The 25,546-nt window shown below is 38.9% G+C and overlaps 2 protein-coding genes across 3 annotated transcripts; one reads left to right on the top strand and one right to left on the bottom strand.

Moving 5' to 3' along the window:
• The first annotated feature begins 1,206 nt into the window (after positions 1 to 1,206).
• Positions 1,207 to 4,377, top strand: tbx16 (T-box transcription factor 16). Its single transcript, XM_046871863.1, has 9 exons — positions 1,207 to 1,331; positions 1,445 to 1,601; positions 1,689 to 1,791; positions 2,256 to 2,420; positions 2,699 to 2,845; positions 2,937 to 3,007; positions 3,107 to 3,195; positions 3,317 to 3,530; positions 3,636 to 4,377. The coding sequence occupies exons 1-9, from the start codon at positions 1,316 to 1,318 to the stop codon at positions 4,069 to 4,071; spliced, it is 1,398 nt and encodes a 465-aa protein (XP_046727819.1). The 5' UTR covers positions 1,207 to 1,315; the 3' UTR covers positions 4,072 to 4,377.
• A 7,071-nt stretch (positions 4,378 to 11,448) lies between these two features.
• Positions 11,449 to 18,585, bottom strand: klhl22 (kelch-like family member 22). 2 transcript variants are annotated; one of them, XM_046872241.1, is made up of 8 exons: positions 18,513 to 18,585; positions 16,532 to 16,801; positions 16,244 to 16,409; positions 15,711 to 16,022; positions 14,652 to 15,061; positions 14,363 to 14,555; positions 14,025 to 14,258; positions 11,449 to 13,869 (listed from the first exon to the last, which is right to left on the bottom strand). In XM_046872241.1, exons 2-8 carry the CDS (start codon positions 16,744 to 16,746, stop codon positions 13,525 to 13,527), a joined length of 1,875 nt encoding a protein of 624 aa, XP_046728197.1. In that variant the 5' UTR covers positions 16,747 to 16,801; positions 18,513 to 18,585; the 3' UTR covers positions 11,449 to 13,524. The 2 variants fall into 2 exon arrangements, with proteins under 2 accessions (XP_046728197.1, XP_046728198.1); XM_046872242.1 differs by lacking the exon at positions 18,513 to 18,585 and having other exon boundaries at positions 16,524 to 16,661.
• Positions 18,586 to 25,546: the final 6,961 nt, after the last annotated feature.

The raw sequence follows: 25,546 nt of genomic DNA, 5'->3' as shown, positions 1-25,546 counted from the left end.
TCTCCGCATGAACTTAAACCCACATGAGGAATGTGGTGGTGCACCTAATGAGATTAAGTACTAAAGCATTGTCACGTCTAGACACACTGAATCCACAATACACAACAAAACTACCCCCTCCCCATCACACTCCAAACATACATACAGGGGACAAACTGTCCCTCAGGTAAGCTCACCTGTGTGTTTGCCTCAGGGCCTGCATGCTGTCATGACTCTATTAATGCTTTACGTTCCTCTCCCTCAGTCTCTATAATGGACGTGATTTTGTTTTCACTGCAGCTTCAGCTGCAAAGTCAATTGATTGCACCAGAGCATGTTCTAAATTACACAATTAAAGAAACAAACAAAGAATGAAATATAAAAATATATAATAATAAAAATAAACTAGGTTTATAGACCTAATGAGGAAATACATTGTGTTTTAAAAAAATAGATATATTAAATGTATTAAAACATAAAACTGAATCAACAGCAGTTTTAAAAAAAATTTTTACATTTCCTCAACATCTTGTATTGTAATATGAGCTGAATTATTTTCCCTTTTATTTAGTTACTAAATGACCAACATTAGGTTTTGGAAATGTAAAGGAACCCATGCATATAATGTACTTCATATCATTTCAACTTGATTATTTTTTCAGCTCTAAGCACCTTCTTTGAGCTTCTTCTCTCTCTATCTCGCCTGCTGATATAATGACCCTGTATCTGATGCTCCAGTGAAAATGAATGGATAAGTCTGTGTGAATTAACAAACATATCAAGAGTGTACACAGGATTTTGTTTGTGTGAATGTGTAAATTTGTCATTTAGACTGTGACTCCCTTTATTTCTATGCCCTCGCTCACTTTAACTAACAGCATTAGCGAGATTTTATTGTTGACTCGTGCTCTAGGAAGCCCTGTGCATATTTGCCTAAAAGTCTTTTAGCAGTTCATAAAGACGGCCTGGTCCCCTTCCTGTTGGGACTCTATCAAGGCTCTGCTAAGTCTCTTTGATTTCACCCGTCCTCCAATCACATCATGACATTGACTCTTCCCTGGGCCACTTCAAAGGGTAGGAACGGGGGCCCAAGCTCCGCCCACCGGCAGTATCCCCTTAAATCAGCCCGATGTCCACTAGGCTCCTCAGAAAGGTAAATGCCTTCATCCTCTTCACATCTCTGGACTTAATTTTGTCAAATTCAGTTACGGATCTTACTGAAGCTTCAGGAAATCATATGGAGAGCTTGGTGCTCTGACTGAAAACGATTCAAGGCTGATTTTCCTAATCTTTTCAGTGCACCTTGATTTTTCTTACAGACAAATAATCTTGAGAAATGCAAGCTATTAGAGGTAAGTTTGAGCACTGGTCATTGTGTTTGAGAGTTTCTTGTAAGATTGATTTTCATCTTCCACTAAATTCTATGAGGACACAATCTCATTCCTTGTTTTTCTATTTCACTCAGACCTCAAACACAACTTTAATATTCCACCTCCTTCTGCGATGGCTGGACCAACAGACTCCTTTCACCAAGGGGACATTAGGCTAACCTTGGAGGACCCTGAGCTCTGGAAGTCCTTCCATGAGATTGGTACAGAGATGATCATCACAAAGCCTGGCAGGTAAAGATCAACCTAAGACGTTTCCACCTTAATGGGAGGCACCTTTTGAGACTATGGATATAAATATGTATGCTTTGCTTTTTGCAGGAGAATGTTTCCTCATTGTAAGATAAATATTTCTGGACTTTTGCCCTATGCAAAATACATCCTCCTGGTGGACATTGTGCCTGAAGATGGCTTCAGATACAAGGTAAGATCTCAAGCTTAAACCTATTAAGTCCTTATAATGAACTATAATGTTTTAACACATGTCTAGAATTCATAGAAAGGGTAGAAATAGTACCTGGCATAAAGTATCACCATGTGTTTTTGTGTGGGTTACTGGACCCACACACTTAAAAATGGGGACATAAAAAAAAAAATGAGGAGACATTTAATTAGTGATTTGGGCAGTTGGTGCTCGTCTGTGTGTCCAGAGACTTCTCACCACTGATTACACAACTCACACTGCACTTCAAAGGACCCAAACTCTTCCTGTTTTTACAGGAGCAACTGGGGGTCCCCCCCTCCCCAAACTCACACTCCCCCTCTACTCGTACCTTAGCCCTTCTGCCACTAGCAAAGGCAAAGCAGTCAATGTTCTTGTTGAAATTAACTGAACATGACTATTTCTGTAAAATTAACAAGAAATGAACTATTTTTTCCTGTGTCTAGTGGAATAAGGATAAGTGGGAGGTAGCAGGTAAGGCTGAGCCACAGCCACCCTACAGGACATACCTGCACCCAGACTCACCAGCACCGGGAAGCCATTGGATGAAGCAGTCTGTCTCCTTTCTCAAGCTCAAACTCACCAACAATGCTCTTGACCAACATGGACATGTGAGTATCTTCTTTTAGTTTTAAATCTTTAAACATACACCTGAATCATTCCATTGAAGAGATATAAATGAAAACCAAAAGATTAAAGGTGACAGTATCTTTTTAATAAAGAGCCTGGAATCCTGACAAATGGCATGATTAGTGAAGTTCTTAATGACATTTCGGAATGCACTGATTCTACAGTAGTAGAATCAATACTGATTTTGATATTAAAATAATGTAGTACACAATATGAAAGTTGGGCAGTGGATAATAACAGTTTTTTATCTCTTGTCCAGATCATCCTTCATTCCATGCACCGCTACCATCCCCGTTTCCACATTGTGCAGGCTGACGACCTCTACAGTGTTCGCTGGAGCGTGTTCCAGAATTTTACCTTCCCGGAGACCTCCTTTACCGCTGTCACGGCCTACCAGAACACCAAGGTTTGTCTCTTGTTACACACACAGACACTGGGCATTGTTTACAGACAATTTGCTTGCATGTCGCTCATGGTTGTTACATGTCCTTTTACAGATCACCAAGCTGAAAATTGACAACAACCCCTTCGCCAAGGGATTCAGAGATGAGGGCATGAACTCAAAAAGGTGAGGGACTGAAGCAGAATTGCATTGCATATTTTGTCTGTTATCTCAGAGAAAACAACAATTCTCAATGTTTTGTTTTTTTCCTTCTGTTCTACACAGACGTGCCAGCAGAGGTCCGGCTGATCCTGAGCGACTGGCTAAGAGGCTGAACTCAATGGTCAGGGATTCGGATCAAGATAGCCCACCAGGTATGAGTCTGTCACCCACAATGGACATTTCTATCTATAATTCTATTAGCTAATTGTCTAGATTAGGATTAGCATGGAAACTACAGTATGAATATTAACAAGAGGTTTCAACACTTTTCAGATTTGCGCCGCTCTACCTATGAGGGACTTGCAGAAGCGAGAGTTGCCTGCAAGGAGGGAGTTAAAGAGGAGGAACCAAATTCTCCGTGGGGGGGAGCATCTGATAGGGAGAACAACCACAGCCTGGAAAGAGATTCGCCTCTGGGATCTAACGCTCGAGATATGTACAGCTCCGAACAGCTGGTTCCAGGACATGGCACATACCAGCCTTACAGGTACCTACTGATTGTTCACTTTTATGAGCATGTACAGAAAATGTCATAATTTAAACCATGATCAGGAAACATTTGAACTCAATATTATTTTGGATCCTTCCTCAGATTTCCCGATTACAACAAATCCCCATCTCCAACCTCCTCCAGTATGAGCAGCAGTGCTGGACGTTCCAGCTTTGAATCTCGGGTCCCTGATATAGCCGGTGTGCCTGAGCAGGAGAGCAAAGCCACTGATCTGGTTGTCCCACAGTGCCCTCCCCCTGCCACAGCTGGTGTGCAGGACTATGCTGGGGTGCTGAATGTAGCTGTGGCACAAGCTAAGCCGGGAATGCTGGGACATCACACACTCTATGCCCCCTACAGTGCTGATCAGCCCCTGAGCCAGTGGAGCGGGACAAGCTCGGCTCAATACCCGTCCCACCCTCACCACCATCACCACTTAGCAGCGGACTACGGATCCCAAGCCGTCCATCATGGCTACCACCACGCCAACATGGCTGACTGGAGCCAGTACCCACTCTTCTCATACTCATGCTGGTGATCAGAGATTCAGGATTTTTCTGGAAATCAGAAAAGTGCACCGGAGGGTTGGACAGAATGGTCGGACTTGAAGAAGGTCGTGTAAAGCATTTGAGCAAACTTAAGCTTTTTGTCGATTTTTCGTGAAGGTCGTGTTGTTTGCTTCAGTTGCTTCACTTCAAGACAAAGCTAGCGCTGACTGCATGATGGCCAAAAGATGAATGTATCTTAGTGTCATGCTTCCTGTTTCAGAAGTCTAATGTTTGCTCGGAGCCCAAAAAGGACTTGCTTTCTTTTTGAAACGTTTGGTTTATAGGTGTGTTTATTTATTTAGTGAATGGTTTCACTGCTGTTTATATTATTTTTGTAAAAAAAAATGTTTGCTGAAACTCGTATTGTAAAATCGGACGTGTGGAAAAAAATAAAAAGTAAATATTATGTAAAAGTCAGACGTTGTGGTTTCTTTTCTGCCCTGACAAGTCTGTGTGCTCATTAATGTAAATGTAAAGAGCCTGAGTCGCTTGTTATGTCCTATTTTTTAGGGGGGGGTGGAGCAGACAGGCGAGCCAGCAGGTAGAGTTGATGAGAGTAATTAGAAGGTCTGTGTTACATCCTTAACTACCAACTCTTATCTAAGATCAGATGGATCAGATCATCAGACCCAGGTCCCGCTGCAATATTCGTGCTTGGTTAGATCGTGCTTTTCGTCTGGGGATTTGAAAACTTGCTCAATATTTTGCATTTTTTTGTCTTCGCGCAAACAAATCAAAGTTCGTTTTTTCAGATATTGACATGCTCATGACATTAAATGGTTCCACTTTCGAAAAGCAGTTGCACAAAAATCTTCCATTGCATCCACAACGAATAAACTGGTGGTAAACACAAATCTAAAGGTAATAAAAAAAGGTATGCAACACACAATATCTTGATTACAGAACAAAATAACTGAAATAAAAATACATTTGACATTTCGTCCAAATATCCCTTTTTTTACAATTCCGTCCGTGGTGTTGATTTGCTCGTTTTTTGTTTGTTTTCCTCATTTTCCCTTTCTTTTGTTGACACTAATGAGGCACCCACCCAACTCCACAACTCTTGCTGTGCGCACACTCGTACTGAGAGCTTTTCTCTGACATTGAATGACTCCTAAGCAGCGTGAAAATTGGGGGATGGCTGGCTCGTTCCACATCTCAAAAGAGCAGACACTGAAGGCTCCACCGTCCCTGATCTCAGGTGCTAATCACTGCCGTAAAGGGGGAGGTTGTATCCGTGTCTGTGTGTGATGCAGACATTTTCGTATGTGCAAAGATTGGCCTATTCATTGTCCATTAATTGGGACAATGTAAGAGCAATCATCTGGCTGGTCAGATTACTAAAGGATTAATTTCCATATTTTTAGTGGGAAAACAGACTATTTGGTTGGGGAAAGTTGCGAGGTATCTTTTATACTTATTCTGAATATTAATTAAGGAACCTGGGACCTGCTTGCTTTGAGAAAGGAGGAACAAGTCCAGGAGAAAACCACATATGAGTAGGTTTGCATCTGATGAACAATGGGAAGCAAAAATAATTTGGCTTTGGATTAAATAAAGTCCACATTCAAATCATATATTGATCATAGCTGACAAAACAAAACTCATTTTCAATTTCAACACATTCAACTAGAAGTACTAAAAGTAGCATTGAATAACTATGGTAACTATGATATTAATAATTTTTATCTCTCATTTAATTTGGCTTGTGCAAACTTGACTTTAATGTGACTTAACTTTCCTACTGTAAAAAATTATAGATTATGGCTCCTTCTGTGGTTTTAAAAAATGCTGATGTGGTCTGGGGAGAATATGATTCTGGCACCCTGAGCTAAAGCAAATACGACTATAATCTTAATTTAAAGTAGAGAAGTGACAAGATCTACATATTTACTGCTGTGACTGTGTGAGCTATTTCACATTTACTCTTATAATATCCTCCACTCTTCTGGGAAGGGGTTCCACTAGATTTTTGAGTGTAGAGATTTGTGCTCATTCAGTCACAAGGACGTTAGTAAAGTTAGATACCGATGTAGGTGAGGAGGCCTGGGGTGCAGTCAGCATTCAATTTAATCCCAAAGATGTTCAGTAGGGTTGAAGTCAGATCTCTGTAGCAGGCCACTCAAAATTTATGTAAACCATATCTTTTTTTAGCTGGTATGTTGTCATGCTGGAACAGGTTTGGGTCTCCTGGTTCAAGTGAAGGAAAAATAGAATGCTACAGAATCCAAAGACACCCTGTAGAATTATGTGCCTCTCACTTTGTGGTAACAGTTTTGGGAATGAACCACATAGAAATATATATATATATATATATATATATATATATATATATATATATATATATATATATATATATATATATATATATGAATCTGACCTTTATACACTCATTTTTCTAAAAACTGTTACATAGTTGTATGTTGACACAGTATATTGTATGGTACCGCATTAAGATTTCCATTTACTGGTAGTAAAAAAACAAAAACAAAAATATTTTTATTTTTTCTTTGCAGAAATCTAGTGTTGAGGTTTTTTATTTCAGCCCAGCAGTCAGTCTGAGTGCTTGAAATGGCCCATCATCCAAAAATAATTCAAAACACACCAGTGAACAGCCTACTGGAGAAAAAAGGCTCAGATAAAGTCTTTAGTGAATGAGCTACAGCTGGTTAATGGACATTAAGGGAAAAAAAAGAGATACATCGGTTTAGGAGTGCATTTTTGTATGTTGTGCAGTGCAGGATAGATTTTTTTTTCTTCTCCGCCCTGACCTGACCTGACCAGATTCCCAGTCTTAGCTGATAAAAAGCATCCCCACATCATGATGCCACCACAACCAGCTGTTTTGGTTTCTGCCAAGCATTTGTGTTAAGACCAAAAAGTTGAAATTCTTAATCTGAGGTGTAAATAGACTCAAAATTGTTCAGCAGAAATCCAGGCAGGACTGTTTCCAGCCTTTTTGAGAGCCTAGGTGAAATTCCTATTGTCAATCCCCAATGGCTCCACCCTCCCACCACACTGCTCCACCCCTACACAATACAAATCATTCACAACCTTCTATAAACTAAAGCTTAAACATTTAATAACGATCCCAACATTGCCTGAAATCAAGTATGTAAACATCTACTGTATAGTAAACTTCAGGAAAAATCACCTACATAATTTAAATGAGTTGAGGGCGAGGGAGGTGGTGAGGCAGGGGGCACTCACTGGCACCCCCTCAGCTGGTTGCACCCAATGGGACCGCCTAGTTTGCCTATGCCTAGAAACGGTGCTGAATCCAAACTGCCACTACTGGACCCTGGAGAAAGGTATTTAACCCTCAACTGCTCAATTAATTAAATAAGATCATTTTAATTGTCTCTGGATAAGGGCATCTTCCATAAATGTATGTATAATTTCAATCTTTCCTTGTCGGTGAAATATGTCATCCACTATCAGCTCTATGTCTCCATTGTTTTTGAAAAAAATAAAGAAAAACGTATTCAGAAATGACCAAGAACGTCAATATTGTTTAAATACCGGTTACTTTCTTTTCTTTTTTTAATAGATTTATAATGGAAAAAATGTACAAAGTTGTACATGATTTAAAAAGAGACAATCTGATTTTCTGAAAATGTCTTCAATATCAATGGCATGACCCCTAATTTTCAGAGGTCAGTGAGGTTTTAAAGTGTCTGGAGCTGATAAGACAACAGTGTGTTCTGGTGATGCCGTGCCACTAGATAAATACAGTGGCGTGAAAAACAGTGCGATAACAAGCAAGAGCAGTAGGTTTGTGTGAACTTGGACACAGGGTATGGGTTCAACAAGAGGGCAAAAGAGAACAACGGCAGAATTTTCTGTCATAAAAAATAGCAGTTAACAGAAGTGAAACCTCTATACAGTATATCACATTGAGTAATAGGAAAATAAAGCACAAGTCTGAATATGTGTGCAAGAAAAAAAGGTCAATTTGGCATGTAATTTGTCCAGTTCAAGCAGAATGTGGTTCTGGTGCAGGAGCCTTTTCAGGAACCCAGAAATGTGTGTTTTAGCAAACTTTTCAGGTTCTGCTTTGGACCAGGAACCAATAAGAGAGACACTTTCCATCACTATTTCCAAAACAGTAGCTTCAGATCAGCAAAACTCAACATTAAAATCAAGAATGTTCTTGTTTAAGAGAGTTCGTGGACATTCATGAACTTTAATCCTCTCATAAGTTTAAAGATCCTCAGAAAAGGTCATAGAAAAGTCGACTCCATTGCACATTGCATTCAGAAATTTCCACACAATGACCATATATCTTTATGCTATTCTGCCAAATTCGAGTTTTTAGGAGACCGGCGAAGCAGAGCATTTCAGTTCATCTTGTTTTCACACAGTTATTAATATTGAAAATGTTGCAGGAGTATGTTTTGTGCATGCTTTTAGTGGTATGCTGCTTGTGACAAGAAGGTGTTTTTATCCATGATAAAGCAAAACAAAAAAAAAAAAACAACCAAGATCAAATACTCTTTCTACAATAGTTTGGTTCTTGTTTAGGAGATGAACAGTTTTCTTCCAGGACCTCAGTAAATCAATGCGCGTCAATGGTTGAGATGTTGAACTTCTGATCAGAAGGTCGTGATTTCAAATGCTGCCACTGCTGGGCCCTTGCTAACCCTCAACTACTTAGTTGTCCGAATAAGATAATTGTAAGTGGTTAAATAATGTAAACGGATACTTTTTTTAAACTCATGCTCTGGACCAGGAACTCCTAGAGAAAAGGTTGTTGCATGAGGGTATTTTGCACATAATGCCTGTGATTACAGGCCCTGCAGTGAACATGCAAATCAAATCCTCACCCAAGAACAATGTGGATCCTGTTCAGGTGAGTTCAGGGCCATTTTAGAATGGAAATTTCTAGAAAAGCCAAGACTGTAGCAGGTCACAGAAAACGAGCAGCACTTCATCAACAAAATGTCAGCATGAATACGGGTCTCTTTGAAGCACATTTGTCAGGTGGAACCCAGACACACATTTTTATGGTCATCACCACCCTTTTTTTTGGCTAATTGTATCTAAGCAGAAGGGGATTGAGAAGGCAGTCCACACTGCAGCTACACATGTCATATGTCATGAAGACAGCAGGGGACTTTTCAAGTGCAGAGTGACCTCACCAGGGTTCTCTTAACTCTCCTGTCACACTTTGGCTCTAATGACCTGCCTCTTGCTCCATGAACCTCAACCCACTCACACACAGCCAAATGAGGCCACATTTGGACACATGGCTCTTAAGAAATTTGTGTTCTAATGAAAGAGAGTACGGATTATAAAATTTAATAACACCCAAGACACCAATAGAGCAGGAAAGTGATGGTAAATAAAGTGCTAAGAGCTCCCCTTTGCTCTTACACACACACACACACACACACACACACACACACACACACACACACACACACAATCAAATGCCATAATAGAGCTAAAGAGGTTTTTACACAATACTATACAATCTATAGGGATCTGTAGCAGCAACATCCTCAGTGGACCACATGCTTACAATCAATCAGTTAAGACACCAGTGGAGTCACATTCAGTCCAAACAGATGGAACCATATATTTCTTTTTGTTAAAATGTGAAATTTGGTCAATAGAGTGAGGAAATGGGTCCAATCTGTGTATTACAAGCAATTACCTTTAGTCCAATATACCAAGTACCGCAAAACCCTACGCTCAAAATTCCCTTCACCTCTTATTCTTTGGCTTAAGCTCATAACCTGTGATCTACTTAGCAGAGTGTAAAAAAACCTTTTGTACTTTTAGTAAAACATGCATTTAAACATCAATAAAAAAACCATTTACATGCATTTAGCCACTATTATTGCAGGATGCTGATATTATTATTACCTAAGATCTGATCGTATATGATTTTGTCGTGGCGCAGTGTACAGAACATTACACTAATACAAGGGTCCCCAAACTTTTTCCTGTAAGGGGCCACATCTCTAATGGAGAGCCAGGTCGGTCTGTAACAAAAAAAATTACATGGGATGGAGTGACAACCAGTACAATTGTGGAAATTTTATTATGATTTTAAACGTATTTATTATACCACATATTGCTAGATTAGTTTATTATTTTGTTATCCACTGTACATACAAATAAGCATTAGTGTTCAAGAGACATGTAGTCTTTAAAAAAAATAATTATTAATATCATAATGACTTTTTTTCCATATTTATTGCTATATCAAAACATTTTATAAATATAGTTGGTGGATGAATCTTACAAATAATTAGGCTACAAATAAATAGGTTAAAAACTAGAGGTCGACTGATTTTACCGATACCGATAGCTAGGTTGGATCGTACTTGCCGATAACCGATAATTAACCGATTGTTTTTAAAATGGATACGGAATAAAAAGCCACTGAACTTTATTACAAAAAATAAAAAAACAGTACTGAATCATGAAAATGTGCTAAAGGAAATAAATATATTCATTAATAAATGTAATTCTATAATGAATAAAGTATAAATAATAAATATAATATAGCGTTGTCTATGCGGCATGCTGTCCCACGTGAAAACACACAGCACGTGATATCAACGATTCGCCTCTAGAGGCCGCTCTTGTAATGACAGTGGACCGGTAGCCGGAAAAACTATCGGTATGGATTTTTGCCGATAGCTGATAGTTTCGACAATTAACTATTGTTAATATTATTATTAATAACTAAGGGGAAATGTAGTAAAGGAAATTTGAGTAAAACATACTCGAAATACAATTTCCAAAATATGTATCTGCCAATGTTCAGAGGGCCTTTCCAAATGTGGGTACGGGCCACAGTTTGGGGACCCCTGTTTTAATACGAAGATTCTACTCATGTTTAGCATTCATTTCTGGCAAGACGCAAAAGTATCTGGAAAAAAAAAAATGTAATCAAGAATGAAACGAGAGAAAAATGTCTCAAAGCTTTAATAATCTGATATTTGGTTTATTGTTATCTTATAAAAAAAAAGATAAATGTTACTATATTCAAAACAATTTAATTTGCATAGGATATCCTTTTTTTGTAGTGTTCTTAAAGCATGTATTAGAAGTAACTGTTGCTGAAACACTCGGATTGACAACATTTCTTATTCCTTTGATACTCAAATCTTTTAAACTTGCAATTTTCACACACAAGAGTCTTTATATTGGGCTTTTACATTTATTTTTTAAAAGAACTCTGATATCAACATTTGCCAAAAATCCAAAATCTTGTTATTTAGATCACATTAAAGGGACAATCATTATTTCTTTCCCCTTTATATGAAGAATTAGGGATATCTGCTGATCGAGCAGTCTGTTTAAAGTTTAAACAGAAAGGGCTGATGAGAAAAAATTGGCCAGGAATACAATTTTATTTGTACAACTACAAATTTAATGAGGATTATCGATTGTTTCCAAATGGATTCGGATATGAAATTACAATCAAATATTTATATAAAAGTATGTAGTCTCACGTAACACACAAAACAGGATGAGACATTGAATATGGGTGAAAAATTAAAAAACAGTTTTTAAGACATTAAATTTGTAACAATGCATCATGGTAAAACTTGAAATCTTTGTAAACAAACTGGTACCATGAAAACCATGTCAGTTTAGAAATGAATTATGTTTAAAGACAATTCAGACATGGGGGCATGACAATAGTTGAGTGTAAAGTTGAAACCAGGGTATGAGTTTGACCTTTTTACTCACCTTGAATATATTCTACATCGTTTGACCTGATGACTGAGGAGTAGTGCTGATGATTTCAGTGTCCAGGTTTCATGCTGGTATTTTGAACCTCACTCTATTGGATATGGTATGTGAAGAAAAATGTAATCACTGTAATCCACCGAGATAAAGGGAAACAGTTTAAATGAATTTTTGAATAGTTAGCATGACAACTATATCTTACCACATGGGTGACCTTCAATAAACTGTATTTACGTCTATAAATGTTCAGGTTTTGGGGTTTCGCTGCCAATCAATTACATCATAAATAGAAATAAGTGTAAAATCGTATACATTTTGAATCCTTATTATTAATATAAATATGTGGTGTTAACATATAGTTCATAAAAGTGCTACTCATTGCACATTCATTACAGTTGCAAAGTATCATCATTGATTTCATTATGAACTGGAAAAAAAAAACGATGGTTTCTTTGGAATTCGAATCTTTTGTCAATGTTCAGTGCTGAACAAATATGACTTTATTTACAACCACAAAAGATCTACTTTCTATCGCCTCTCTTAGGACACCCAAAAACCTATAACCTTTACATACATGCATAGCTCATTTCAGTTTTAAAACTTATGAGTCACACGAAACCAAGCAAACATTTTATCCGTTCCAATTCTCGTTTAAACAAGCGACTTGTGCTTCCTTTAAAAAAAGGCAACATTTTAGAAAATCAGTCCCAAGTCTAAGTGGTATTTCAATTTTGTTTGTAGATCATGTTCAACCCTCAGACTGAAAACTGGAAATTCAGTGAAGAAGTAAAATGAAAGGCACAAACAGTGGAAAAACACCATACAGTATAAACAGCAGTTTCATAATAACAGTTAAAACATTCTCACAAAGTTACTGCTTGTGGCACAGAAAACCATACCCAGATACGCCTCTTCAACCCGAGAGAACCGGGAACGAAAATGCGCCATGCTATTTTACCTGCATGCAGATCAGAAAAAAACTAATCAAGGAAAATGCAGACCTCACGCTCTTACCTCATGCATGATGCTGTGTTTATTGCTGTAGAATGAATAAGGCCAAATTAGGATCATTTCCTTGTGTTTAAAATAGAATTTACTAAGAAAAAACCTGACATTTTACGGCGCAAGCAGAAGATCCTCCATACCGAAGACAATGGAAACTGCTTCCAGAAAAGCTAAATTAACATGTAAAAATGAATGACAAGAAAACGTCAACATATTAATGATTATGTACGGAGCGTCTGCCATTCAAGTCCCTGCGTAAGCCGTTAATATGAAAACAGATCGAAGCGCTTTAATGTGAACATGTGTTTGACTGCTGCTGTTATAGGAAATAAATCAACACCTTCTGACCGATGAGAATAGAAAACTCGCACGCACTGTGTCGCAGCTTGTATACAATAAGAACATTGGTGCTGTAAGTCACTTTTAGGAATTTTCGATACTTCATTCTTTCTCGTTTTTGGAAGCAAATATCTGATTGTATTTATTATTTGATTTTATTCGCGTTATATAATTTGTTGTAAATTTGAAATTTCGGGATTAAGTTTGTAAAGGACTTTTTTAGGCCAGTAAATTGAAATACTGTGAAATCTGGTTGTGCCTGGAAGTATTTTGATATGATATCTGTGCCACGATACCCACCTGTATAGTACAGACTAGCACGGCTTGTGTTGACTCCATCCCATCAACACACACAGTTACTGGGATTATTATTTCAAAAACCTGCCTCAGCCGTCCTCGCTTGAGTGCTCCGACTCGTCCCATTCCACTTCGTGCCATTGTGCTTCGGCTCCATGCGTAGGGTTACAAGCTTGTGGAAGTGTGTTTTTAGGAATAAGTGCGACGCAGGCAGACAAACCCGACACTCGGATATCCAGAGGGGCGCCGCTCTCCCAGCAGTCACCCTCAGGATCATAGATATGCACATACTTCATGCGGCTGCCTTTGTCGTGTGATCTCCCACCCAGCACGTAAATCCGCCCATCTAACACGGCCATGCCAGGCTCGCCATGCCCCGACAGTAAAGGACACACCACAGACCAGGAATCTTCAGCTGGGTTATAGCACGCCACCTGCAGGAAAGTAAGAAGTACCACCGTCTCTCATCTATTTCACACTTTCTTATTCAGAAAGCATAAAACATTTCTCAATATCCATCAAGCTTTTTTTCTTTTCAGCTCACAATGCCAGTTTCGTTACAGTTTAACCACAGTACTAGTGTACTAGCCTTCAGAACATCCCGTCTGTGACCGCAGCTGTCGTTGCTTCCACCGATTACATAAGCACGCCCTCCGTACACTGCCATCCCGTGCCAGGCTCGCTCCACAGGGCCCTCAGCACACGCAGTCCACTGGTTGGCTTGTGGGTCAAAGCAGTAGGTCTCCTTCAGGTAGGCCATTCCTCGACGGCCACATGCAATGTAGATCTTCCCATCGACCACTGCCCCAGCATGGGCGTACACCTAAAGAAATTATTAAAGCCATAATTAAAGCAAATCTAAAAACAAAAGCAAAAATGCCGACACGCAGAACAGCGAGAATGTAGCTGTGCTAAATTCATAACTACCTCACGTTTGATTGGAGCCACATACTCCCAGGTGTTTGTCTGGGGATCATAGCGCTCCACACAGTTCAGCTCGGTGCTGTAGTCACGCCCTCCAATAGCGTAGATGCAGCTCTCCACTACACACACACAGTGATCTGCATGCTGCTGCTGAAGAGGCTTGATATCACACCAAGAGTTGTGTCGAGGATCGTATCTGGAGAAAGGAAGCCACATGACTTAACCTCCTTTAACATCTCAGCATAGTCTGGCTGAAGCTTAAGGCTTGTCAAGAAAATGTTCATAATTTTACCTCCAACACCGTGACTCAGCTCTAAACCCGCTTGTGTTGTTGTCTCCACCTATCAGGTAGACAAAGTTATTCAGCAGCGCAATGCCCATGTTGGACATACGGGGTGCGCCGTCAGCCCCGAGGTTGCGCCATTCCCCCCAGGACGGGTGGAAGATCTGGAAACATTTGTCGTTGTCGGCGAGCACGCCAGATGAAAATATGCCCCCGAACCCCAGGATGCAGTGGCAGTTGGAGCGAGGTTGGCTCAGGGGACTCTGCATGACTGGCTGCCAAAGACTGTTGCTGTGGTAGTGCAGGGCAAAGGAGATGATTTTACGCAGCGGGCTCGCCTCCATGCGGCTATACAGGTGCTTCAAGGCGGCTTGCTCCATGAGACAGAAGCGCACAGCATCCATCATGCACATGGGCTCCTAAAAACAGATTTAAACCCAGGATGTATGATTCATCATCATCATAGTGAGTATACACCACTTCGAAAATATGAATTATTAACGCTAATGTAATATTACACAGCTCACTCTCCCCACACCTGTCGTTTCATGTTTTGCCTGGACCAGTTTGGCTCTACATTGTGATATACTATAAAACGTCACCATCTTACAAAAACACCTGTACCAGTGTCTTCTTTTTATGCTCAGACTCAATAAAAAAAAATACACTTCTATTATTTACAAGGTGACCAATATCTGAAGTATCACAACACCACGGAGACCGAGGCGTGTCCAGAGAGTCACACAGAATACAGATTAACATGGCAGAGGTAGATCTGTACAGACGTATCGCATCGCAAGCTGCATTATATGCATCATATCGTTGGCTATGCATCGAGATGTGAATCACATCGGCCTCAATTATGGAGATGCACATCACCATTTTATCATAATTAAACTTCAAGTATGTTTATTTGCATGGTTCTTTTAATTCTATAGACCTTTCCATTAAAATGTTATAAATGGGAGGCATACTGACACTGCCTTTAATTGCATTTTTGCCAAGAAAACTACTCTATGTATAAATTTATATTTTCTCATTTTAAAAGAACAAGAACTAAGGCATTACCTTTAGGCACACTTGGTCCTTCTCCACCTGCTCAGGACTGTAGTAATAGTGCAGTGCTGCCTCGAAAACCTCGTTCTCTGAGCTCACCTCTAGATCATCGCTCGACAGAACACGCAGAACCTTCTCAGCTGGCAGTTGGCGATATATCGCAGTGCGTGAGAAGGTCTGGATATTCTTCAGGAGGTACGAGTGCACCTTCTCGTCAAGCTGCTTCAGCCCATAGGCATCGGCCAGCTTCTCCACTTCCAGGATGTTATCGTCGTCCATCCAAGAGAAGAGGAACTCACAGCAGAAGCCAATCACATCCTGGATCTGAAGGAAAGAAAAGATGTAACAAAAGAGAATAAATTCTGAGAATAATTATTTTGTACTCACCGTACCTGGAAACTCAATATATGTAGCTATTTTGGTTTTTCATTTATATAACATCTGCAGTGTCATTAAAAAAATTGCAATGCAGGTCACTATTGTGTTTTAAAAAAGAGCATCTTGCAGCACATTTTTGAAGCTCCATGATGGTCAAAATGCTTAACCTGCAGGAGGGTCGCAGCACACAGCACCTCCTGCACCGTGTCCAGATCCAGCACAAGCTCAGACGTGTAGATGAAGTCTAACAGTTTGGCCATGGCAGTGTGTGTAACTCCATGAATAGGGATTTCAGTCTGCTGCATCTCCCGCAAACCCCCAGCAAACATGCCTCTGCAAGAAAAGGAAAAAATTTGAATAAATTTGTGCAACAACAAAATTAAAAAAAATTTCATTAATTGTTTCTTCTGTGTTTAAATGCAGTGTTTTGTCCACGTGAGTAAATACCTGCTGACCTGAAATAGTCACAGGAAGCAGCCAGGAGGATGCGGTGAGCTTTAATAGGCTTCCCCTCTACCAGCAGCACCACGTCAAACAGTATCTCTTCTTCACGTAATGACAAAAGTCCATCTATTAGCCCTTGCGAGTGTGTGCTACTGCGGTACTTCTGCTTGACACACCTCCCAGCCTGAGTTGCTTCAGTTAGGACTGGTTCTATCCCGTCAGCCATCTCTGCACCACCAGTTCCAAGATATTGAGCTGCTGATCACATTCCCTGAGTCCTCCTGCGGTACCAAGAATTAATTTAGGATATATGAGGAAGATAAAAATTGTGCCTCTTCAGGGAAAGAGTGAAGGTTGAAACAATCCAACACATTGCAATTATTAGCCCAAATATTAAAGTAGAGCTCTGTGTAACCTATTGCTTGGCCTTAAGATCCAGCAAGGTCTTCTCTGTTGGCCCAAACTCTATTAGAATCACTAGAAGACTTACCCTTCAATATATTTTATACAGCAATATGTATGAAATTATTCCCAATAGTCTCTTCATTTCATAGCTTTCCTTTCGGTTGTGCAGCTTCCAGAAATGTATGTTTATGTTAGAGTTTCTATCCAATCATATTTCAGCCATCATGTTTTGAAAGAGTCAAATATATCTGCTTCGAGTTGTTCGGAATCGAACGTGTGGGTGCATTTTTCTTTTCCTTTCTTTCATATTTATAGCCCCTTTTATCTAATGCACACATGTCTGAGCATCGAATCAGATTTGCGTTTCGTTGCAAGTTGAACGACTGATTTCACAAAATGTAGAAAGTGAGATATTTGAAATCTACTGAAGTTAACGTAAACGTTTCCCCACATGGAAATACTTCAGTAAAGTACAGATACACAAAAAAGCTATTAAATCACAGTAACGAATTACATTTACTTCCTTAATGTCCATCACTGATGCACTTATATATAGATATATAAAAATTATTGTAACTATAGTCTAAGTTTGTGTGTGTGGACGTGTTGGAGGATCTACTTAGTGACATTTTTATTCCTAAACAAAAGAACAAATTGAACCAAATGACTCAAATTGATGAACGAGAGACTCAAAGAACAAAGTTGTCCAAATGATCTGAGCTTCTTATCACTACAACTCAAGGCTAGTGTAATCACGTGACACACTGTGTAGCCTCTGATTGGCTGTATGCGACTCTACAGTGTGGGCTATCAAGAATTCAGCCATAGCGTCATTTCTCACTTTCTCATAATGTGGGGTTTGCACAACTTTTGGTATTTGATACTAGAAAAAAACTTGAAATTACTCATGAGTACACATTTACACAGCCTAAAAAAACAAGCAAGTTTAGTCTCAGTTTTTTTCTCACTCGTATAAATGCTCCAGTGGTCATTAAAAACGCAGCCATAAAGGTGTTAAAAAGGGGTAACGATGCATAATAACGTTTCTAAACAAACTTCCTGTTTTGTCCACCCTTAGGCTGAATCCCAAACCCCTTCTCTTTTTTATCTAGTGCGCACTACAGAGGCGCTCAGAAGCTGTTCATCTCATTCATATAGTGCACTTATAGAGTGAAGAGTGATGCATTTGGGATGATTTGACTATACAGCAATTTACATATACACACAGGAAAACAATCCCAGGTATATATAATAATAAAAATAAGAGGCAGAACAATTAGTTGCCACGTGCCCAGTTTTATAACATTATTAAAGCGCAATTATGATGATCACGTGTTTTTGCTGCTGCATGTTCTGCACGTTTTGAACGGTGAATTTCTATATAGCAAATGCAATATTATGAAATTATAAAATTAGGACATTTAGCGGTTGAAAGTAATAAATAAAACAAAAGAACTAAATGCATGAAATACATATCTATAAATAAAATAGATATATTTCTGATTGTCGCTATACGAGAGACTATGGATTCTAAGAATACAAGAATACAGAATAGGTCATGCTTTGAGAAATAAAACTGAATAATACCTTGGGTGAAACAGCACAAGCTGGGAGTCTCACAGCGCTGATTACTTTTACTTTCAGCCTTCCTAGTGACGTCACACACAAAAACAAGCATGACTTCCGGTTTGGTGTGCGTGTGTGCGCGTGTGTGTGTGTGTGCTGGAGGGGACTGGTCGCAGAATCACACATCTACTACACTCTACACTGTTGTGTTTAGTGATTAGATATAGTGCTCGAATTGATAGGGGATGCCCATAAGGCATTAGGGACCCCCATGACAAGTAAAAAAAACTTAGGGGTGTCCCGAAATTATTTTAGTAAAAAAAATGTATGAATTAGATAATAAAATAAAATTTAGGGTGTACTCACTTTTGTTGCCAGTTATTTTGACTCTAATGGCTGTATATTGAGTGATTTTCAGAAGACAGTAAATCTGTACTGCTATACAAGCTGCACATGGACTGCTCTAAAATATATCCAAGTTTTATTTCTATAGTATTGTACCCTGAGAAGATGTGAGGGGTCTACTCACTTTTGTGAAATACTGTATTTATATATTATAATATAACCCATGCAACACCGAACACAAGACAGTAGCTACCCACAGCACCATCGAGCTGCTTATACCTAATTATACAAATATCAATAAATTATATATATAAAAGATAAAAGAAACACGTACAGTTTAAATACAAGCCTACAAAACATCCAGAAAGTGTGCTAAAAAAATGCTTTTGCATTTATATGAATTCGACTGGAATATTTAAATAAAATGGTTTTGATCTTCAATCTGAAGAGCACAATCCAAATTCATGATCGTTATTACCTGAAGTAGAGCAAGCATGTGAAATGGAAATTTTCTGCATACTTATCTTTACAATGTTTGCGAATTTAAATCTGACTTGTTAAATTAAGTTGTAATAAAAAAGAAATGCCGTTTTTGAACATACAAACAGATTTATTGTTTAATTGCGTTCTTGTGTGTTTGTTTTTTATTGCTTTGTTTCTTTATATTTTGTGGGGGTAATGAAGTGAAAAACGTAGTTCTGAAATTTCTCCAGCAGAGGTCACTCTTTCCTCACATTTTTTCCTCTAATCAGACTGCTTTAAAAATCATGCAGTTAGCAACGTAGTGTCCGTGATACAAACCTTTCTTAATCTATATCTCTACAGCAGTTGCTAGTATTATGTTTTGGCAGTAATGCCAGATGATGGATAAGTTATATATAAATATGGTATTTTTTGAACAATGTATCCCAGAGGACAGGGTTTACCAAAAAGCACCTATCAAAAGTACATTTTTGAGAGATGAGCGGATCGTCTTAATGAGAGACTTCTCCAGTGCAAAACACATTTCAGCACAAAAAAAGATATATCTAATATGAAATGAGCCATAGGGTACTGGTTTCGGAGAAACATTTTTTTCTTTTCTTTTCTTTTCTTCACAGTAATCATTTTTCAGAACTACAAACTGCCTCATATTTTTCAGAGCAAATTAACAGGAAACACATTAGCTTTAATCACTTTTGGTTAAAACAAATTTTAGAGCTCATTAAACAGCCATTGGTAGCATAAGAAAACATTTTGAAATCTCATCTGAATAAATGGCCTCATAAATACATTTATTGAATCCTGGCAGAGAGAGCACATGGGTGCATAATGGTGCGTTCTTTATTTTATATATATATATATAAAAATATCATCCAGTTCGAGTTTGTCTCTTGCATTTTGATTGTTCTTTAAACCATTTCAAGCAGCTGATGTGATTATTGGTTCTACACAGCCACACTGTGGGCTTTTATTGCCCTGTAACTAATGGGCCATGGTGCTCCTATCAGCCCAGTGTCTACTCAGAACAGTTATAAAAGCTGACATATGTCCCAAGCTTATGACAGGGTCGGAAATCGATAAGGACCACATCGTGAGTGGTGTTTGCTACAAAAACAGGTTGAGGAGGGAAAAAATAACACATCTCTAGAGGTTTGTGCTGAACCTGAAATGGCTCTCTTTTAGCTGCAGGCTAGGTAAAATGTGCAATCCTTTGTTATCTGTGTTTACTGCTCCTGCACAGAAAAAACACTCATGACTTGTTCACTTTCTTTGAGAAAGATCATCTAAATGCATCTTAATCAAAATAATTGACACATTGTCTGCAGTGGCACCTATGATTTATTTTATAATGAAATTCTGAAATGATTTATTTTTTCCTTTTTACTGAAATGCTGGTCAATTTTCAGTACAATACCATGCAATGTCATTCGACTACTTACTGTTTATGGTGGAAGTTGGATTCAGCTCTCGAGTCATCTCTATTTAAATGGAGTGATGCAACAGTGCTCTTGGGAGGTGGTACCTTAGTGGTTAAGGTGCTGGCACTTGAAACAGAAAGTCATGAGTTTAATTCCCTGCACCACTGCTGGGCCCTTGAGCAAGGCTGTTTACCCATAACTGTTGCATAATGGTGTCTGCCAAACGCTGTAAATGTTGTCCCTTTTAAAACAAAAAAAAACCCCTCTTATTAGCAACGTCCTCCAGGGAGATCAGCGTGGCAGCTTCCTTCTCAGAGAAGTAACACAACCACAGCACCATTTAACAAATGAACACCAGAACCACTAATTACACTGAACATATTCCAGTATACAAATACTCAGTGGTGTATGTTCACAATGTCAGTTCTGTCATAAAAACTCCTCGTGTGCCTCCGCACAGCAGAAGTGCAGCGAATATGTCTCACAACGCAACTCTAGAAAACAGTGCTGAATTAACTGCATGTGATATAAAGCTTTATACTGTAGAGCACCGGCGCTATCTAGATCACAGCAACGTTACAGAAATGATTATCTTCCAATTAAAGCATGAAATGTAACAATTCTTACTCTTATAAAAACAAAAAAACATTTCGACAACTAACCTTTCCAGCTATATGTGTTTTTTCCACAAAGTTTGAGGCATACAATTGTATATGATGTCTTTGGTGTGGTAGCATGAGATTTTCACTTCACTTTAACTAGGAGAGACAAACCTGTTCCAGCATCGCTATGCCCCTGTGCACAAAGCAAACTCTATTAAGATATTATATACATGGGCCTTGTGTGTTCTGCTACAGAGCTTTGACCTCATCCCAACTGAACTACTGGAAAATCTACCCAGAAGAGTGGAAGCTGTTGGGGATTAAATGCGAAATAGGATTTTGAAAATAAAAACCACATACCAATCCTGTGGTCTGAAATCCACAAACTTTGAATGTTGTAGAACAAGACAGTTCCAGTGATCATCATTATCAGCTGTAAACAGTCATCTCTTGACATTAATTGTATCGAAAAACTAAATTGGTCATGTCCTTTTTTGTCACAAACTCTGTCTCATATCAAAACTGTCAGACTGTTATGCTGACACTGGTGACTACTTCGACAAATGTTAAATAATTGCCCCCAATCAAGCTATCGGTTCCCTGGTGGTCCAGTGGTTAGGATTCAGCGCTCTCACCGCTGCGACCGGTCAGGGAACCAACCCCAACCATTAGGGTTGCACAAGCCAGTGCACTCTCAATGCCGGGCCCAAGCCCGGATAAATGGGGAGGGTTGCGTTAGGAAGGGCATCCAGTGTAAAACATGTGCCAAATCGAACATGCGGATCATGAATACAGATGATCCGCTGTGGCGACCCCTAATGGGAGAAGCTGAAAGTTAGTTAGTGCAATCAAGATATGCACTCTACTATTTTAAAACATACTTTAATCCTCCCAGCATTACATTTTGGAGTTTTAGGAAATACTGTTTATTGACAATTGTTCTCTTGTCAATCACAGTGACACCAGTAAATTGTGGGCATCTGTGAGTTTATGTATGTGGAAGAGGGCAGTTAGCACTCATAGCTTAAGCAGGTAAAAATGTCATTGCTTGGCTACACGTGATTCAGCAGAAAAACCTTGTAAATGATTTGTTTTTATTTCATAAATTTGGGTGAAATCCAATCAAAAAATACCTATGATGCAATTTGAATATTGTCTAGTTATTGGTTTATGAGCTATAAAGCTCTTTTGCTTGGGTCATAGATTTTAATAATGAATTTTGAAGATAATCAAACATTTGTCATAATATAAAACAAACATACCAATATAGCCATACGTATCATTCTACATGTTTAATTATTGCATAGAATACAGATAATGATGGTTGAGAGTGGTCTGAGATTCAACGATCGGGTTGCACTGGCTTACTCAATCACCAGCTAATTTATTGGAAACCTATCGCAGTTTATAGGACCCTGATCACTTCCCATCCACATGGCACTTCCCAATTAAGATCCCGATTAAGGTCCATGTGCTGTGTGTAATTTGATGTCTGTTCATGGTGTGTTATTGGAACCCATTTGCTCTTAATTACTTCGCAACTGTAAATTGTGATAAGCAAAAAACCCCTCCTTTTCTTTTTTTTTCCAGACTAGAATGACAGTCAGACGCCTGTATCGGACCTGATAGCAAACGATTTCATGCTATCTGTAAATACAGCCTAATCATTTATCTATTTATATTTTCCTCCCTTCTGCATGCTGTCAAATTACCCTTTTTAAAGGGAGAGTGATGTCAAAAGATTGCACAAAGACTCTGGAAGCTCGTGTAATGAGTTTTTACAAAGATAAGCATTGCGCTATTCTGTCCTACGTTAATGACCCAAGAGCTCATTGAATTAGCGCTGTCCATGGACACTGTGCTCATAAAGGGAGAGGATTAAAATAAACAACGTAAAACAAATAAATAATTCCAAACAGGTTAAGAGACGATGATTATGTTGTTTTTTTTTTCTCCCCATGTCTCTTTTTCAGTATATACAAAATGACCCTCGAATGAATGCTTGGCTAATTTGTCACATGAAATCACACAGGCTGACTGTTTGAACTTGCTAACTGTTTTCCTGGTGTTTTTTTATCGTCCGACTGTCACCGAGACAAATCTCTCTTCAATATTAACTTGGCCCCAGGCTTCAGAGCAACCTTGTGAATCGTAACCGTCGTTTATTAGCATGCAGAAGACTTTCCAGACTGATCCCGTCTTCCGTCTTTGTCCTAAAAATTAAGGGTGGCTCTTGGTTCTGGCTTTTTTTGTTTTTGACTTGATTCTTGATTGGATGTGATGAAACACTTGCAACATTACCTCAGACACAAGCTTACTTCAGGCTGTAAATTCAATTGGTACACATATACAGCGGTGCTGCTTGTAGCTGGAAATCTGCTTTATTGCTCCTGAGTGGCAGAAAACCTTTTTTTTTCTGACCACATTCATTGGTAAATTCCTGCATATCGGCATCAGGGCAGGGTAGCTAATGCACGGTACAGAACAGAATCTATTGTTTTGCACTGATTTGCAAGGAAGAGAGAGAGAAAGAGAGAGAGAGCGAGAGAGAGAGAGAGAGAGAGAGAGAGAGGAAGGGAAAAAGAGAGAGAGAGGGAGAGAGAGAGAGAGAGAGAGAGAGAGAGAGAGAGAGAGAGAAGAGAGAGAGAGAGAGAGAGAGAGAGAGAGAGAGAGAGAGAGAGAGAGAGAGAGAGAGAGAGAGAGAGAGAGAGAGAGAGAGAGAGAGAGAGAGAGAGAGAGAGAGAGAGAGAGAGAGAGAGAGAGAGAGAGAGAGAGAGAGAGAGAGAGAGAGAGAGAGAGAGAGAGAGAGAGAGAGAGAGAGAGAGAGAGAGAGAGAGAGAGAGAGAGAGAGAGAGAGAGAGAGAGAGAGAGAGAGAGAGAGAGAGAGAAAGAGAGATGACAAAAATACTGTACATTATGAAACTTTAAGACAAGCAAAACAATACTTTAACTGCATTAGCTTCTTATTAACATAAACATACATTTTTATATTCATTACATATTATATACGTGATTTCAACCAAAAAATATGTTTTACATTTTTTTAATTGATTTTTATTTACAGTTTTAAACATTCAGTAATCAAATCTACTCAGAAATCTAATCAGTTAGTCCCAAACAATCACAAAAATGTATGTGTGTGTGTGTTTTGATTTTAGTTTGGCCATCAGGATTCTGCTGGTACGCCTGATCATTCTCCAGCAGGAGGGCCGACACTTCTTCTTTTTCACGATGACCTTAGAAGAATTGACGTCAGCTCATAAAGTGCCGCTTCCGACAATGCCCTTGATACACCAATGCATCAAACTTATTTTATGTGCTTCTGAATGGCATAACACCCCCCAACAACCTCCACCCACCCACCCACCCACACACACACACACACACACACACACACACACACACACACAAACACAAGCAGTGGACACTAGTCCCTTTTCACACTTGATGGGGTTATAAATTCCTCTTTCAGGTTAAACTGCTTTCGATTCAAGTGCATTCGTTCCTTTGAACAGCCTGCACTCCTGTAATACATCACGAACCGGGAAGATGTAATTGCTTTTAGATGAAGCTAGACGATTACTTGTTCCAGACACTCTGGCAGCTTCTTTCAAAAGCTTAGGTTGGATTAAGCAAACACTGAGAACACCAAGAGCTTTTGGTTTTGTCCCCATCTGATGGAGCAATTGGACATTCTCTGCTGTAAGGTCGGGGATTTTTTTACTGCCATTACATTACTGTCAATTTGTTGTTGACAGTTAAAATCAATACCCGACCCTGCAAGGTGTATTACATTCTTCTGCATGTTTTCTTCTATTGTATACTTCAATTGTATTGTAATCTTAAAAAAAATATTAATAATTCAGTGTTAAAATATTCACTGCAGCTTAGATTATGAAGTTTAAATTTCACTATTTATTTATGTACATATTTATTCATTTTAGAATTGAATTCTAATAAGTTAAACATGTTAAGTTCACTAATTCAGTTTATTAAGTGGCCTTAGAAAGTGTAATAGTCCCTGACTCTTTTCTGTGTGTCCTGCTGGAACCTTCTTTGTTTGGAAAGTTAAAGTCTTAGCAAACATGCCATACAAAACATGGCCGCCACAGACTACACCAACCACAACACGCAATCGCTATTTATTCACCCAACTGCTGACTGAGCACACATTCTTACACACAAACACACAAACACACACACTCAT

This window comes from Silurus meridionalis, chromosome 17 (assembly GCF_014805685.1).
Source record: "Silurus meridionalis isolate SWU-2019-XX chromosome 17, ASM1480568v1, whole genome shotgun sequence".
Classification (NCBI taxonomy): Eukaryota; Metazoa; Chordata; class Actinopteri; order Siluriformes; family Siluridae; genus Silurus; species Silurus meridionalis.
This window is presented reverse-complemented; position numbering and strand designations above follow the sequence as displayed.

What these genes read in the sequence shown, in the direction of transcription:
- tbx16 (XM_046871863.1), top strand. An exon ending in GGATCAAGATAGCCCACCAG is followed by an intron (nt 3,196 to 3,316) that starts GTATGAGTCTGT and finishes AACACTTTTCAG; the next exon opens with ATTTGCGCCGCTCTACCTAT. An exon ending in GGCACATACCAGCCTTACAG is followed by an intron (nt 3,531 to 3,635) that starts GTACCTACTGAT and finishes ATCCTTCCTCAG; the next exon opens with ATTTCCCGATTACAACAAAT.
- klhl22 (XM_046872241.1), bottom strand. Translation starts at nt 16,746, where the DNA reads ATGGCTGACGGGATAGAACCAGTCCTAACTGAAGCAACTCAGGCTGGG. An exon ending in AGGACCAAGTGTGCCTAAAG is followed by an intron (nt 15,062 to 15,710) that starts GTAATGCCTTAG and finishes ATCTGTTTTTAG; the next exon opens with GAGCCCATGTGCATGATGGA. An exon ending in TGGCTCCAATCAAACGTGAG is followed by an intron (nt 14,259 to 14,362) that starts GTAGTTATGAAT and finishes TAATTTCTTTAG; the next exon opens with GTGTACGCCCATGCTGGGGC.